This window comes from Neomonachus schauinslandi, chromosome 6, assembly GCF_002201575.2.
Source record: "Neomonachus schauinslandi chromosome 6, ASM220157v2, whole genome shotgun sequence".
Classification (NCBI taxonomy): domain Eukaryota; kingdom Metazoa; phylum Chordata; class Mammalia; order Carnivora; family Phocidae; genus Neomonachus; species Neomonachus schauinslandi.
In genome coordinates, this window is record NC_058408.1 from 47,527,813 (window position 1) to 47,544,444 (window position 16,632).

The window sequence follows — 16,632 nt, forward strand, 5'->3', positions numbered from 1 at the left end:
TCATTCAGAAACATTATAGTTATGATAGTATTTATCATGATCATCTATAATAATTATATGTATTGACCATCTACCTCTGTGCTCTCATTTAACCTCACCACAATCCTGTGAAGCCTCTTGATGCTTGACACAGAGTAGTCACTCAGTAAACATCACTGACTGATGAATGAACAAATGGACAAATAAAATTTTTCACAGTAGTTATTATCTGCATCTACAGATGCGAAAACTAAGGCTCACACTTTTGCCAAGGTCACACATCTAGATGTTGATTTGAAACCAGATCAGTCTGTCTCCAGAATCTATACATTTTCTAGTAATTCACACAGCACTTCACTCCCAATCATAAAAGAATATGGTGTCGGGGCCCTTGGATGGCACAGTTGGTTAAGCATCAGACTCTTGATTTCAGCTCAGGTCACTATCTCAGGTTTGTGGGATCGAGCCCCACATCAAGCTCTGCACTCAGCGCACAGTCTGCTTGAGATTCTCTCACTCCCTCTCCCTCGGCCCCTCCTCCCCTCTCTAAAATAAATAAATCTCAAAAAAAAAAAAAAAAGAATATGGTGTCAAACATCTCAACAGAAATCATCTTAAGGAAGTTCTCAACTATTATATTTTTACTATAGAAAATAGAAATGCAATTCAGTTCCTTATTATCATAGAATAAAGAAGGGAACTTTTGTGATCTTCTCAAAAGCAGATATAAACATAATTGTAATATAAAACTCAAACCGGGATATTCCAGTAACAGCTCTAACCTGATTTTGGACAGTAGTTCTCCTCTATCTGCACAATCCACACTGACTTGTCGAATAAGTTCATGAAATACTGTATTGTAAATGGTCTGTTCCTTCCTCAATACATGTAGTAGTTTGTGCATCTGGCAGAAGATAAGGAATATCATCAGTATTTATTACTATCTTATCAGTAAAAAACCATTTTAGGAAGTAAATACTCTGAATGTGAATGTTTTAGAAACACCTTGATAATTTATTTCACTTATATTTTTCTTTATAAATATATCTACAAAAATGATATATTATTTTTAAAATATAAATATAAAAATATATTTTTTAAAGTATGTTTAATCATGTACCTCTTTACATGATGCACTGAGAAGGTCACAGTATCACTTCTATATCATCCCCGCCAAAAATACATAACCTGAATCTAATCATGAGTACACACCAGACAAACCAAAATTGAGGAACATTCTACAGAATAACTGGCATATGCTCTTCCAAATATCAGTGTCAAGAAAAACAAGGAACTGTTTCAGAATATAGTTGTCTAAAGGAACATGACACATAAAAGCACTATGTGATCCCGGGATCCTGAAACAGAGGGGACAAGAGCTATAAAAACCATTATAGGTACAACTGATAAAATTTGAAATTTGAATATGGACAGGTAATACCAACACATCTATGTTAAATTTCCTGATTTTGATTAACTATATTATGGATATATTAGAGAATATCCTTATCCATAGGAAACATACCCTGTAATGTTTGCATGATGTCACCAGCTTACTGTAAAATGCTTAGGAAAAACTATACATATAGAGATATGTATGTAAAGAGGAAGAGAGAATGATAAAGCAAGTAGGGCACAATGTAAAACTATTAGTGAATCTGGGTAAAGCTTACATAGGAATGCCTTATACTGAACTTGTCTTTAAGTTTCAAATTCTGTAAAAATAAAAATTTACAAAACAAAAGAGGAAGAGCCCTCATAAAGAAAAATATCTGTATCTCTTTAAGGTTGAAAGAGCTTTTTCATTAATGAAATAAAAATTTTAAGAGGTAAGAAAGCATGGTTTAATTGGCAGTGTTTTTTAGTGGTACATAAAATAATAAAGGTCTTATAATGAATGGTACTTTATAGCCAATGAAATACGGTAATAATAATACCAACAATTATACAGTGTTTGCTACATGCCCAGCACTATTCTAAGCCCTTTATATTCATATGTCATTCAATCTCCACAACAACCCTATGAGGTAGGTATTATTATTACCTCTAATTTAAAGATGAGTAAATTGAGACACAAATACATTAAGTGAGTTGCCCAAGGTCACTAGCTAATAAATGGCAGGGCCAGGATTCTAATCCAGACATTCTGGCTCCAGAATGCATGCTCTCAACCACTAGGTTACATTGATCTTTGCAATTACCTTGGTTGGCCCTGTATATTCCTGATTTTCCACACCAGCCCTCTCTAGCATAGCATCCATCACATCATTCAGCTGGACCACTTCTACTCTTTTATTAGGTTTCCTAAAAGATTAAGGTGACAGACTTATGTAATTAAGTGTTGTAACAGGTTATCCTCAAATGACAAAAAGAATATATACAAAATGTATATACTATGGAATATTAATGGGTTTTGTTTTGTTTTTTTTTTTTTAGAGAGAGCGAGCTGGAGGAGGAAGGACAAAGGGAGAGGGAGAGAAGCCCCAAGCAGACTCCCCATTGAGTGTGGAGCCCAACCTAGGGCTCAATCCTAGGACCCGAAGATCATGACCTGAGTGAAACCAAGAGGTCGCCCAACGGACTGAGCCACCCAGGTGCCCATGGAATATTAATGGTATTTCAAAGCATTAGCCCTGTATGTACTGATCTGGTGGATTATAGCAGTAACAAAATTTTTAAAAAAAGAAAAAGGGAGGCGCCTGGGTGGCTCAGTCGTTTAGCATCTGCCTTCGGCTCAGGTCATGATCCCAGGATCCTGGGATCGAGCCCCACATCGGGCTCCCCACTCTGCGGGAAGCCTGCTTCTCCCTCTCCCACTCCCCCTGCTTGTGTTCCCTCTCGCTATGTCTCTCTCTGTCAAATAAATAAATAAAATCTTTAAAAAATAAAAAAGAAAAGGAAAATGTAAATAGTATGATCCTTTTTGTAAATAAAATAATGCTTCCTTCCAAAAATTCTATACACCTAGTGTGCAGGATTGTAAAAACATAGAAGAAATATGGAGAGATAAATACCAAGCTGTTAGTATTGGTTACTTCACAATGTAAGTATGTAAGTGAAGAAAAAGGACAATGGAGAGATAAGAAAAAAAAAAAAAGACTGTAGCAAACAATCTGCTGTACAACATTGTGCCTAGATTGAATGATACTGTATTGAAAACTTAAAAATTTGTTAAGAAGACAGATTTCATGTTAAGTGTTCCTACCACAACAAAATTTTAGAAAAAAAAAATTTTTAACTGTAAAAAAAAATATTTTATAGTACTTAAATATTATTATAAATATGTGAAAATTGAAAACACTGATTAGATGATGGAATTGTGGACACTTATTATCTTGGGTTTCTGCTATAACTTTAATATTTTCTATGCAATAAAGTACTAAGAAAAATACATATGTATATTAAAATACATATTCATATGTATATGTTCCTTCTGAGAAATACTTTCAAAAATAAACTGTACTTACATGGATGGGAAGAGCAATAGCCTGTTTTCACTATCTGTGAGGAGAGTAGTATATTTGCTGCAATAAATAAGACAGATAAATATTATTGTAAGAAAATTAACTGGCCTGTTTATCACATATCACAACATGATAAACCTAAGACCTCAAAAATTGGGAAGCTTGGAGGCAATCGAAAAGGTCTATCATTTTACCCACAAGATCATACCAAGGCATCTACAGACACAGATGTAATGACATTTATCATATTTGGAATATTTTTAGTAAAGAAGTTTTTTTTTTAAAGATTTTTTTTTGCGTAATTTATTTGAGAGAGAGAGAATGAGAGAGAACACATGAAAGGGGGTAGGGTCAGAGGGCAAAGAAGACTCCCTGCCGAGCAGGGAGCCCGATGCGGGACTCGATCCAGGGACTCCAGGATCATGACCTGAGCCGAAGGCAGTCACTTAACCAACTGAGCCACCCAGGTGCCCTTTAGTAAAGAAGTTTTAATAACATTCCTCATATGTGACAATACGGACATTTCCTTAGTTCATTTTTTTAAATGCCTTTTCAAAGGTGGAAGGATGTTCTAAGAACTCTGAAGTCAACAAAGTTAAGTGAATAAACAAGTTATAAAATTAATAAGCAGAGATGAAGCTAGAACCCAGTTTTCCTAACTCCCAGCCAAATCTGTCCTCTGAAAGTGCTCATTTCCACCTAAATGAGTATCACAGTGAGAACCACATGGTAATCCTAATTCATTATTATTTATGTAACATTTTTCTTCCCCTTGTTAATAAGCATTTCCTTTCGTTCTGCCCCCTACTGGAACTCAGTTGGTTAATAAGGTCCATTTTCAGAATTTAGATCAGTGAAAAATCTCCAGGGACTATAAAGACTCAAAGTTTCAAAAATGAATGAGAGGAACCAGAAACAATGATAGCCCAGGCACAATGAGCATGCCTACCACCCAGATCTTGATTTCTAAGTACATTCTCCACTAAAAGGAATCAGTACTCCCTGGAGAAGTGACATAGCTCATTCCATAGCTGGAGTTGGGAAATATAAGATGAACCTGGAAATCTTATTGAGTCAGAAAATAAGGAAACACTCAAAGAATAATGGGGACATGTCCAAAGAACATAAGAGCCAGCTCAGAGGAGCTAACATTGGCCAAATCTAAAAATTTTTGAACATATAAATAATCATAGTAAGGATGCCTGGGTGGCTCAGTTGGTTAAGCTGAGTCTGCCTTCAGCTCAGGTCATGATCCCCAGGTCCTAGGATCAAGTCCCGCATAGGGTTCCTTGCTCAGCTGGTAGCCTGCTTCTCCCTCTGCCTGCTTCTCCCTCTGCTTGTGCTCTCTCTCCCTCTCTCTCTCTCTGACAAATAAAATCTTTTAAAAAAAAATAATCATAGTAAAGAACTATAACCCACAGAAAAAAAATAGAAATCCATAAATTCATATGGTAAAATGCTAACTAATAAACAGAGAAGAAATGATGAAGCTAAAAAAGTCATCAAAAAGATCTATAACTGGTAGGTTGCTAGGAAATATACACTGAAGTATTTGGTGGTAAAGGGTCATATCTCCAACTTACTCTTGAATAATTTTAATGTGTGTGTGTATATCAAAGCAAATAAGGCAAAATATAAATAGTGAGTTAAAACAGAGAGTACATGAGAGTTGCTTGCCATATTTTTGTAACATTTTTATAATTTTGAAATTATATAAAAATTAAAAGTTCCCCCAAAATGAATTCCATTTAGTTCTTTTTGACAAAATATTATTCTGAAACCCACTATCATAAGGAAATGCCATGTGTATTGAAAAAGTAAAAAGAGTGACAGCCTCTGGAGATTTTATTATAAAACCTTAGTCCATAATTCTAGTTTTTTACACTATGAAACATTCAAACGTTGTTTCAGAAAATACAAGGAAGATCCCATTTTCAATGACATAAGCAGGAAACAAAGAAAACTGGAGATGACTAGTGTGAAGGCTGGATCCAAGCCCTAGAGTGTGCCTTATGAGACATCAACTCAGAGGGCTACTTTCCTTTGTCTCTTTGGCCACTACCCAAAACCATTCCTAAGGAGGCCTAGGTGAGCATTCAGAACACAGAACCACTTCTTTAATTGAAAATTAAATAGTAGGAAAAGACAGAGAACATTTTGATTACTAAAATCCCAAACTCTCTTTTCAATAAGACATTTTCATTCTTAAATTTAGGATGGAAGGCCAAAGGTTTCCTTATTTCAATGTAGATATTATCTAGGAACTGTTCTCAGGTTCCTCTATGTCTGAGGAGGGGGAAACAGTTCCACTTGTCAGATATTCAGGATATACTATGGTACTCACTCATCATAACACTCCAAACCTGAAACTCCTGTATTTGACACAATATGAAATTCTTCAGGAAGCAAAGTATCTGTTAGTTTCTTTGGCTTAAAAAGAAAGAAGGACGAGAATGAAAACATTAGTAAATGAAAAAAGTTGGATTGCATAAATCAACATTCCTATCCCAAAGGGATACTATTTATTAAGAGGTTTGATTATAGAAATAACAGTATTAGTAATATGGACCATAGGACATAATAAAAAACATTTAGCGGAGCACACATTTAAAAAATAACTGTGAATTAAAGAACAACCTTGGTTTTAGTATTATTCACACATGTCCCACACATTCAGTAATCCATTGACTCTTTAAAATTCAATAGGAGGGGTGACTGGGTGGTTCAGTTGGTTAAGCATCTGCCTTCACCTCAGGTCATGATCTCAGGGTTCTGGGATTGAGCCCAGCATCAGGCTCCCTGCTCAGTGGGGAGCCTGCTTCTCCCTCTCCTTCCCACAAGTGCTCTCTGTTGCTATCTCTGTTTCTGTCTCAAATAAATAAATAAAATCTTTCAAAAAATAAAAATAAAAAATAAATAAAATTCAATAGCAATTTAAAATTTACCTTAGCAACATGCCAAAAATAAGAATTTTACAACTTTGAACTATAAATTAAAAAAAAAAATCTAGTCTTCTATACTGTATTTCTAGATTAAAGTGGGTAACTGTAGTTTGAAAAATGGCTTAAAATAAGGTATCATAGAAACTTTCCCACTAAATACTTTTTCCTAGAAATAATTAGAAAGTGTTACAGTACAGCATTGCTTTATATTTTTAAGGAAATGATTTTTAAAAATTAGAGGGAGAGGAAATTATTTGTCAAATACTTTATTTACCTTATGAGGCACAATGACACCATCATGTGACTGTAATGAACGTTCCAAACGTGGGGGACAAAGCGAACTCTCCCTGGCCTCTCCTTTAACATATTTAACATCGTACAGAAAAGAAATATCCCTAAAAATAAGAAAAATATATTTACAAAATAAATTTTCTGTCTGGCTACTGGATAAGAGTGGGTAAGATCCACATACATCTTCTAGTGGGTGAAAAGGGGCACAAAACCAGTCTCCTTACTTCATACTTCACTAAGACAGCAGAAGCATTAGACAAGAGCCACCCCCACCCCATTATTCCTCTTCTCCACCTCATATTTCTCCTTCACATCACAAATCCTTTCCCTTCCTTCAACCTCGGGTGAAGATGTATTCTCTTCCCCAGGGTTATTTCCTCCACTGATGTCCTTGATTTCATCTTTACCCACATCCTTTGGGATCTCATTCTACCAATCTACTTTCTGTATATTTCCCCCTCCCTTGGAATATTCCCTTTGATCTATAACTCAAGTCTTGTCCCCTTCTAAAAGTCCTTCCTTGACCATGTTATCAGGATCAATCTATCAACCGATCTCTCACTTTCCGTTAATCAGATTTCTTGAAATTTCCCTGCAATCTAATTTCAATCACTATCTCTCTTCTGAAACCACTCTAGAAATCTGATGACTTTCTACTGCTAAGTCATCAGCTCTGCTCTTCCACTGTTTCCCTGTAATATTTCCCAGGGTTGATCATCTCTTTTTTAAAAACAGTATCCTCTCCTCTATCTCTGTGCTACTGGACTCCTGGTTCTTTTGCCTTAACCTCTCCTTCTTGGACTCCTCTGTGACTTCCTGTCTACTAAATGGAAATGCCCTGCAACATTATGGCCTCATCTCTCTGTCTTCTTACCCTATACTTTCTCTCTTGGCAATGCCATGCAAATCTCACCTTATCACATTTGTTATCACATTTGTTACCTCTACATACACTGAATAATCCTCCCTCCATTCTAACTCTCCACCCTCCTATCCTCACTAATTCTGCCAGGAAGTACTACCACTCTATCCATCAAAAGCTCAGCATACATAATTGATTCCTTCCCATCCATTGCCCTAAATTCCCATCCACCACTAACACTTATTAATTTCATAGTCAACCTCATAGCATTCTAGCATTGACCCTGTTGTCTCTTGCCAATGCCAAATCACTAGTCCAAGCTATCCCTATTTTTTACGTGGCTCTCAAGTCTCTCTAGTACATTCTACACACTTCTGCCAATTCACCTTCCTATAGCAGTTATAATCATGCCACTTACTGCACGTGATTTTCACATGTCTCTGCCCCTCCCCCAATTGTAATTGGCATAGCCATTATGATAAATAGTATGGAGCTTCCTCAAAAAAATAAGAAATAGAACTACCATATGACCCAGCAATCCCACTTCTGGGTTTATATCCAAAGGAAATGAATCTGGATCTTGACAAAATATCTGCACTCCCATGTTCAGATTATTCATTATTCACAATAACCCAGACATGGAAAAAACCTAAATGTCCACTGATGAATGAATGAATAAAGAAAGAAAATGTTATATATAGACAATGGAATGGAATGTTATTCAGCCTTTAAAAATGAAATCCTGCCATTTGTGACAGCATGGATGAAGCTGGAGAACACTGTGCCAAGTGAAATAAGCCAGACAAAGACAAATATTTTATGACTTCATTTATATGTCAGATGAGCGCATGGGGAAAGAAGGGAAAATGAGATGTTAGTCCAAAAGTACAAAGTTTCAGTTATGCAAGATGAATGAGTTCTGGAGATCTAATGTATAGCACGGTGATGATAGTTAGCAATACTGTGTTATATATTTGAAATCTGCTAAGAGAATAGATCTGAAATTTAATCTGCTTACCACATGCATATAAACTCACAGATACACACAAATGATAATTATACAGAGTTATTTAGCTTGACTGTGATCTTTTTACAAGGTATACATTTATGAAAACATCAAGTTGTATACCTTAAATATACACAATTTTTGTGTCAAAGATAAATGAATAAAGTTTTTTTTAATCAAGTTTTTTTTTTAAAAGTTGCTCTCAGGATGATGGGACATTAGTCACTATCACACCAATAACTGCTAGAGATTGGCCAATATAACTTTGTTAGCTAAAAACAATGAATGAGGGGCGCCTGGGTGGCTCAGCCATTAAGCGTCTGCCTTCAGCTCAGGTCATAATCCCAGGGTCCTGGGATCGAGCCCAGCATCGGGCTCCCTGCTCCGCGGGAAGCCTGCTTCTCCCTCTCCCACTCCCCCTGCTTGTGTTCTCTCTCTCGCTGTGTCTTTCTCCGTCAAATAAATAAATAAAATCTTTTAAAAATAAAACATAAAAACAATGAATGGTTCATATATATACATAGGTACACATACACATCTTTGTAAAGGAAATGTTGGTTTGGTAACTGTCATTCAAATTTTCTCAAAAAGTAACTATAGGACACTTTTATATTTCTATTATTAAAAATATTGGTTATCTTACTTTATTTTTATTTTTTTATCTTTATTTTTAGAGGAAACATTTGGTTTGTTTGTTAATTTTTCATTAAAAAATAATCTGTTTTGGGGCTTCCTGGGTGGCTCAGTCGTTAGGCGTCTGCCTTCGGCTAGGGTCATGATCCCAGGGTCCTGGGATCAAGTCCCGCATCAGGCTCCCTGCTCAGCACGGAGCCTGCTTCTCCCTCTGCCTCTGCCCCTCCCCCTGCTTGTGCACTCTTTTTCTCTCTGACAAATAAATAAATAAAATCTTTTAAAAAATAAAATAAAATAATCTGTTTTATTTCTTATAAAACTCTTGTGGTAAATCACCTGCTTCTACTCCTCTGGAAAATCTATTTTTATTTACAAAAACAAAAAACAAAACAAACTTTGATGCCTACCCATAACACAAAAACTGGTTCCCCCAGATTATCAAACTGAGTTCATACTTCAAATTTTTCTTCAGATCATCACTGGCTATGTTCATAAATAAGCATGTCTTTTATCTGAAGTTGTCAAGGAATGAAGTATTTCAGAGAGATCGATTTTCCAAATAACTGAGGTATGCTTTAAAAAACATTAAGTCTTTCTAAAATGTATTTAAAACATGGCAGCTTTCTTAAACAGAGTATACATAACACAAAGTAATCTTTTCTTGACAATTCAGGTAATGACTTACGAAGTTAGAAGTGTCCTGAGGACAGTCTGGTTATGTTTCTGAAACCTAAGTCAGTACTGGAATATGGCAGGCCCTGGTGGGTGTTGGGTCCCTCTTTGGGTTGGAAGGGTTGGAAAGCACTTTCCCAGACACCCTTGCAGCTAAGGTTCTGGGTGAGAACTAAGTTCCGCAAGTAGATGCACATTTGCAAGATTTCAGGAGTGGAATTGCTGGGTCATCTGGTAAGCCTATGTTTAAATTTTTGAGGAACTGCCAAACTATTTTCCAAAGAGGCTGCTCCATTTTACATTCCCACCAGCAATGTATGACACTTCCGATGTCCCTACATCCTCACAAATGCTTGTTATTGTCTGCTTTTCGACTATGGTCATCTTAGTAGGTGTGAAATAATACCTCTTCATGGTTTAATTTGCATTTCCTTATGGCTAATGATGTTGAGCAGCTTTTCATGTGCATATTGGCCATTTTTACCTTCTTTGGACTCTTGAACTCTTGTGGCAGCCTTGGAGGTAGTAGCCTGCATGGTAGGTTAATTCCACCCTGTTCTGAGAGTTATTCCCAAAAGTATTGCTTCATATTTTCTCCTTTAGCTCTCCTGGCAATTTTGTAAATACTCAATTTACTGTTTAAAATAGGTTTTATTGGAGCTCCTGGGTGGCTCAGTTGTTAAGCGTCTGCCTTCGGCTCAGGTCATGATCCCAGGGTCCTGGGATCGAGCCCCGCGTCGGGCTCCCTGCTCAGCAGGAAGCCTGCCTCTCCCTCTCCCACTCCCCCTGCTTGCGTTCCCTCTCTCGCTGTGTCTCTCTCTGTCAAATAAATAAATAAAATCTTTAAAAAATAATAAAAAATCGGGGCGCCTGGGTGGCTCAGTTGGTTAAGCGACTGCTTTCGGCTCAGGTCATGATCCTGGAGTCCCGGGATCGAGTCCCGCATCGGGCTCCCTGCTCGGCAGGGAGTCTGCTTCTCCCTCTCCCACTCCCCGTTTGTGTTCCCTCTCTCGCTGTGTCTTTCTCTGTCAAATAAATAAATAAAATCTTTAAAAAAATAAAATAAAATAATAAAAAATAAAATAGGTTTTATTTTCTGCACTGAACTCTGACTGATAAAGCTGTTGAAAAATATTACTCAGAGGCTATTTGCTGGGTTGTTTTATATTTTATTGCTGTGCTCTAAATATTTAAGGTTGCTAGACATAATAGTATTTATTATACTCTTAACCTAACTCTATAACCTCTTGTTATAAATACTATTAGTTATACATACATGTGTTAATCTTCTACTGGTGCCATAAAAATTACCACAAATTTAGCAGCTTAAGCAACACAAATTTATTATGTTATAGTTCTCTAAGTCAGAAGTCCAACACAGGTCTCACAGACTAAAATCAAGGTGTCGACAAGGCTGTATTCCTTTCTGGATGCTCTAAGGGAAGATCCATTTCTGTGCCCATTGGAGTTGTTAACAGAACTCAATTCCTTGCAGTTCTAGGACTGAGATCCCTGTTTCCTTGATGGTTGCCAGCTGAGGGCCATACCCAGCTTCTAGAGGCCAACAGTAGTTCTTAGCTTGTGTCCTCCCTTCCTCCATCTTCAAAGCCAGCAAGTGTAGGCTGAATTCCTTCTCTCTCATACTTCCACTGTGTCCTCCTCCTTCTCTGACCTGTTCAACTTCCTTCTTTTTCCACTTCAAAGACTCAGGCAATTAGGTTGGGCCCATCCCAAGAATCCAAGTTAATCTCACCATCTCATGGTCCTTAACCTTAATCACATCTGCAAAGTCTCTTTGGTTACGTAAGGTATGTATTCAAGCTCTGAGGTACACCAAGAACATTTTGCGGGGAGGCTATTATCCTGCTTACCACAATACAGATCTTCACAGTTTAAAAATTCCAAGTGAGAAGTCATTTGACATTAAAATTTTAATATTGGGTTATTCCTGCATTCAGATATAGCTTATTATTTTTTCAAAGTACTTCAAACATTTCATAACTACTAATTATAACTAGTGATAATTATAACCATAATCTGAAGGTATAAAATAAAATACGATACTTTGACACCAAAGCCCCAGGACACAAAAGGTAATAGCCCAAGTTCCTGCCACCTTTTCTAGCACTGAGACATACCTGAGTAATAACAGCTTATATTTAAATAGCACTGTACAGGGGCATCTAGCTGGTCAGTCAGTGGAGCACGTGCCTCTTGATCTCAGGGTTGTGAGTTCGAGCCCCGTGATGGGTGTAGAGCTTACATACATACATACATACATACATACAAAGCACTGCCCATTATTTCCTTTAAAATATGTGTTTTACAATATCTCCGGGAGGTCCACAAAATGGAGCAAGTCTATTATTCCCTTTTTACAAATGAGAAAATAGAACTCAGAAAGACTAAATAACCTACCCATGGCTTATTATTACATATTAATGTGTCATTAATGTGTCATAATATTACATATTATTTCTTTCAGATGAAGTGATATCTCATGAGGGGCATGCAACTGATAAATGGACTACACATAGAAAATGAGCTGGTCACAATCTTCACAGGGAAACCCAGGACATTCATAATATTTTTAGGAATGACATAAAAACAACAAATAGTATTTGCTGATTTGATCGAAAGGTGAAGCGTTCACTTTAAGAAAAACCAAGGAGTAAGCACTTGCTTTTCAAGGTTTTCATGAAGCTATGTTACCTCACTCTTCTTAAATGTACAGATGAAAGAGGCACTATGAGACACTCTGCCTCTGGGATCTTGTCCCTTTTACTAGGGTACAACAAGGGACAGAAGAGTAAGTGGACAAGGACACAAAGGCATGCATAAAGCAAATCTTAACAAAGCAAAAGCCAGTAGAGTTAATAATCCTACACACAGAAGGGTGGTCTTGTGTCTTCTTCAGATTGTTTTCTGATTCATCAAAGATACTGTAAGCTTCAAATTTAAAATCTTTGATTCTATGATTTTTTCAACTGTGCCCCTCCCAAAGAAATGAGAAAAAATGAGAAAACAACTCTATTCATCGGCATCTACCCTACCATCTGCCTTCTTTACCTTCCAGCACTAGTTAAGGAAACAGGATGGTCAATCAGGTATTTGAACTTATTTCTTCTGATGGGGTGATACCAGACTTGGTCAGCCGGACGCAGAAGTGTACCCTAAGAAAAAGCAAATACATGAATATACAGCAGAGGGAGCTCTAGTCAAATGAAATCTGTTAATCCTTTGGAATGTTTACATTAAAGGCATTTGGATAGTCTATGGAAAAAAAGAGAGAGCAGAATGCTTAATCAATACAATGGAGAAAAACTGAAACTGGGACAATTCAAAAGTGAAAGAAAAATATCAAGACTGACAGTAGTAATAATGATCACTTAGGTAAATCACATTTTAAAAAGCATTTCCTTGGAAACACTGTTGCAAATTATTTTAGTTTTCATTCTAGGAAATGAATTTTAAAGTATTTTGAAAGACAATCAGGAACATATGACACTGGGACGCCTGGGTGGCTCAGTCGTTAAGCGTCTGCCTTCAGCTCAGGTCATGATCCCAGGGTCCTGGGATCGAGTCCCACATTAGGCTTCTTGCTGGGCAGGGAAACTGCTTCTCTCTCTGCCTGCTACTCCCCCTGCTTGTGCTTGCTCTCTCTTTCTGACAAATAAATAAATAAAATCTTTAAAAAAAAAAAAAGGAATATATAACATTAAAAAAGAAACAAGCCCAAAATGAAGTCACTTGTGCTAAGCCTCACATCAGCAAACCAACACTTAACACCTTACCTAATGGCAGTTGTGGCATCTCCCCAGAGTGGCATTTTAAGCCAATCAGCTGGAAGTTCCTGATCAGCACTAGAGAGGTAATCAGCCTGATAGGCTCCCACCCTTCCCCAGAAGATGACCTTGCCCAAAATAACCCTTTCTTCTGTTTATGATTTCCTTGTCCCTGCCCCTTTCCGCCAAAAACAGCCCTCTATTTTGCATAGCGTCTCAGAATTCCTTTCCACTTCCTATATGGGATGCTGCCTGACTCATGAATTGTTGAATAAAGCCACTTAGAGCCTCAAATTTACTCAGTTGAATTTTGGTTTTTACAAGAACATGTTCAATAAATACCTAATGAACTGGATACCAAAAAGACATATGTTCCCCAGTTCTTCGTATAGGTATATACTCACCTTTGGGGTTTTAGTTTTCTTAGGGGGCAGTAAGTTTTCAGGACAAGGACCAGCATTGGCTGCATAGGTCAGAGAAAGAAGAACTTCCTCAGGGATGAACTCATTCTGAAGGGATGTAGGAAGGGGTTTTGAACGATCCACCATATTTTTTTTCTCCTTTAGTTCAGGAAGTACTAAGAAAGTAACAGGAAAGAAAAACTTGCTGCAGTTTTTTGTAGTTAGTTGGAAATTCCCAGGCTGCTTCATCAATACTACCTGTATATTTCTAACAGAGCAAACACTGTTTCTGGTTGCCAAGAATAGTTAACAGTACTGAACATCATCTAGTCAAGAAAAAAATGCTCATATTGCCTGCTCTCCTCACACTTTTAACACACAGTTTCAAAAACTGAGGCACAAAGATGAACCTCCATTATTCCAAATTCAAAGCTGAAAATTAAACTCACATCACCTGCTCAATTAAGTGGAAGAGCCTTAAAATGACTATTTTCCCTTTGATGTGAAAAGGACAAAAGAAAGTTCCCCTCACAACTGTCAAATTATTTAGTAATTATTTCTATGTAAATCCAAAGGTGAGGATAACTGCATTAATTGGGGCATTTTTAGAGTGGAAGGGATCTGAGTTGGGTTTAAGAGGAAAAGCAGAATTAGGATTGTTGGAAATGAAGAGAGTGGAATAATCTGAGCAAACTGGCAGAGAACTGTACCAAGAGTGTTCTATTCAGCCTGAGTAGGGCGGAGGAGTTGTAAAGACAGGGAATGGGAACAAATAGGTAAAGGCCTCCTGTGAAATCAGTCAAGGAGAGTGGGGTTGTGGCTCTTACAGAACTCTCCACTAATCCACGCCCCTCACCAACATTCCAAAAATATATCATTAACATAAGCCATACTTTGTGAGGGGCGTAGATTAGTGGATTAACAAACTCAACTTTGTTTACATTTCCTTATGCCTCTGTTTCCCACATCACTCATGGAAGAGAGGGTGATGTTAGGGCTCCAGAAAGTTGAATTATGGGTCTCTGAAAGTTAGGCTATTGATAAGAATGCTTTTTCCTTGTAAATCACTAAGACATTGGAAAACTGATGGAGACTCATGTCTCGCGGGACTGTGATCTCTATTAGTTAACCGTTTGTTTTTCCGTTCCCTTGGCTTTAGGACAGCCAGCAGTACCTGAGGAATGTCACACACATCCCACCCAGGAGGGGGGCTGGGAGGATTGTGGGCTGTCAGCTTGTGCTTTGCCCTCAGCTTGCTTTCTGCTCCCTCATCATTAATTTCTATAAGGAGGTATCATGCCTTCCTTGTTCACCAGCAAAACTTCTGAAGTTCACATTACCAAATCTCTTTATCTCTTGAATATTTGAAATGGAGTTAAATATCACAAGAAATAGGAAGAAAAAAAAGCTGGGTGGGGCTTTAGCACAATCTCCTCTAAAAAAAAAAAAAAAGATGAAGGTGTTGGAGTGAGTTTTGACATAATGGGAGTAGGGATGAGTCTAGCTGATTCTTATTCTAGTGCAGATCTGCAGTTATCTCTAGATGAATGAAAATCTTAAGGGAATTCTTGTCATTTAGATATATTGTTAAAACCTGATACAAACTGGTTCCTTAAAGTCAGAGCCCAGGTACCAAAAAAAGTAGTTTCATGCAACTACTGGAACTTAAAATAGGGTGAATTTAAAACTATAAAACTAGGGGTGCCTGGGTGCTTCAGTCTGCTGAGCATATGACTCCTGATTTGGGCTCAGGTCATGATTTCAGGGTGGCGAGATCCAGCCATCCCTTGCACTCTGCACTTAGCAGAGGGGTAATGCTTGGGTATTCTCCCTCTCCTTCTGCCGCTCCCCCACTTTTTCTCCCTCTCTAAAATAAATAAATAAATCTCTAAAAAGAAGTTTTAAAACAATATAAAACTCATCATCATTTGAAAAAAATTAGTCTTTAGGTGGAGTAGTGAGACAGGACTCTGACTCAAAAGTACTATAAAAGGAATGGCTTTTGATTTTATTGAAACAAGTGTATTAGAAAAACGAAACTAATTAAGGTATCCTAAAGTCTCAGACTCAGGGGAACGGCGGAAGGGGCTGTGAGTTCCATCCACGGCCGTGATTACTTTTGTCTGCGGGATCCTTGAAGAACTTTACCTGTCTCCTCCTTGGATGCAGAGACTCTTAATTTCTTGCCCTCAGGTGTTGACAAGGAGGTTAGCAATGTGGAGGACGTTTTCGGAAGAGACATAACAGTCAAGGCCTCCTACCACTCGCTTTAGTAATTTGAAATATCGCTCCAGAAAGCTATCTTGGAAACAAATCAGCAGCGTACTGGGGTCTGGCCGTGCCGCCACACTGTCCTGCAGGCAAAAAAGAGAGAGAGATCCATTTAGTGCTTATGTTAGGATCAGAGTTTATAATTCATCTAGCTTCGGTTTTCCTTCTTTGGGGAGCCTTCTGTGTTCTCTCAGGTCACCTGACGCGACTGAGAAGCCTGCTCGGGCCCCCCACCGACCGCCGGCCCCACCCGGAGGGGGTCCCCGGCTCCAGACGGGAAGCTCGGGGCCGAGGCCTCGCCCGCACGCAGCGCCCTGGGGCACAGC

At 37.9% G+C, this 16,632-nt stretch overlaps 1 protein-coding gene across 1 annotated transcript in view; it reads right to left on the reverse strand.

Moving 5' to 3' along the window:
* AXDND1 (axonemal dynein light chain domain containing 1) overlaps positions 1 to 16,389 on the reverse strand; it is a 98,536-nt gene extending 82,147 nt beyond the window's left edge. The window contains exons 1-8 of the mRNA XM_021682863.1: positions 16,184 to 16,389; positions 14,039 to 14,211; positions 12,919 to 13,022; positions 6,660 to 6,780; positions 5,788 to 5,873; positions 3,447 to 3,503; positions 2,181 to 2,283; positions 762 to 883 (exon numbers count right to left, since the gene is read on the reverse strand). Coding sequence (XP_021538538.1) covers positions 762 to 883; positions 2,181 to 2,283; positions 3,447 to 3,503; positions 5,788 to 5,873; positions 6,660 to 6,780; positions 12,919 to 13,022; positions 14,039 to 14,211; positions 16,184 to 16,277 — 860 coding nt within the window. The 5' untranslated portion in view covers positions 16,278 to 16,389. The remainder of the gene's footprint in view (positions 1 to 761; positions 884 to 2,180; positions 2,284 to 3,446; positions 3,504 to 5,787; positions 5,874 to 6,659; positions 6,781 to 12,918; positions 13,023 to 14,038; positions 14,212 to 16,183) is intronic.
* Positions 16,390 to 16,632: the final 243 nt, after the last annotated feature.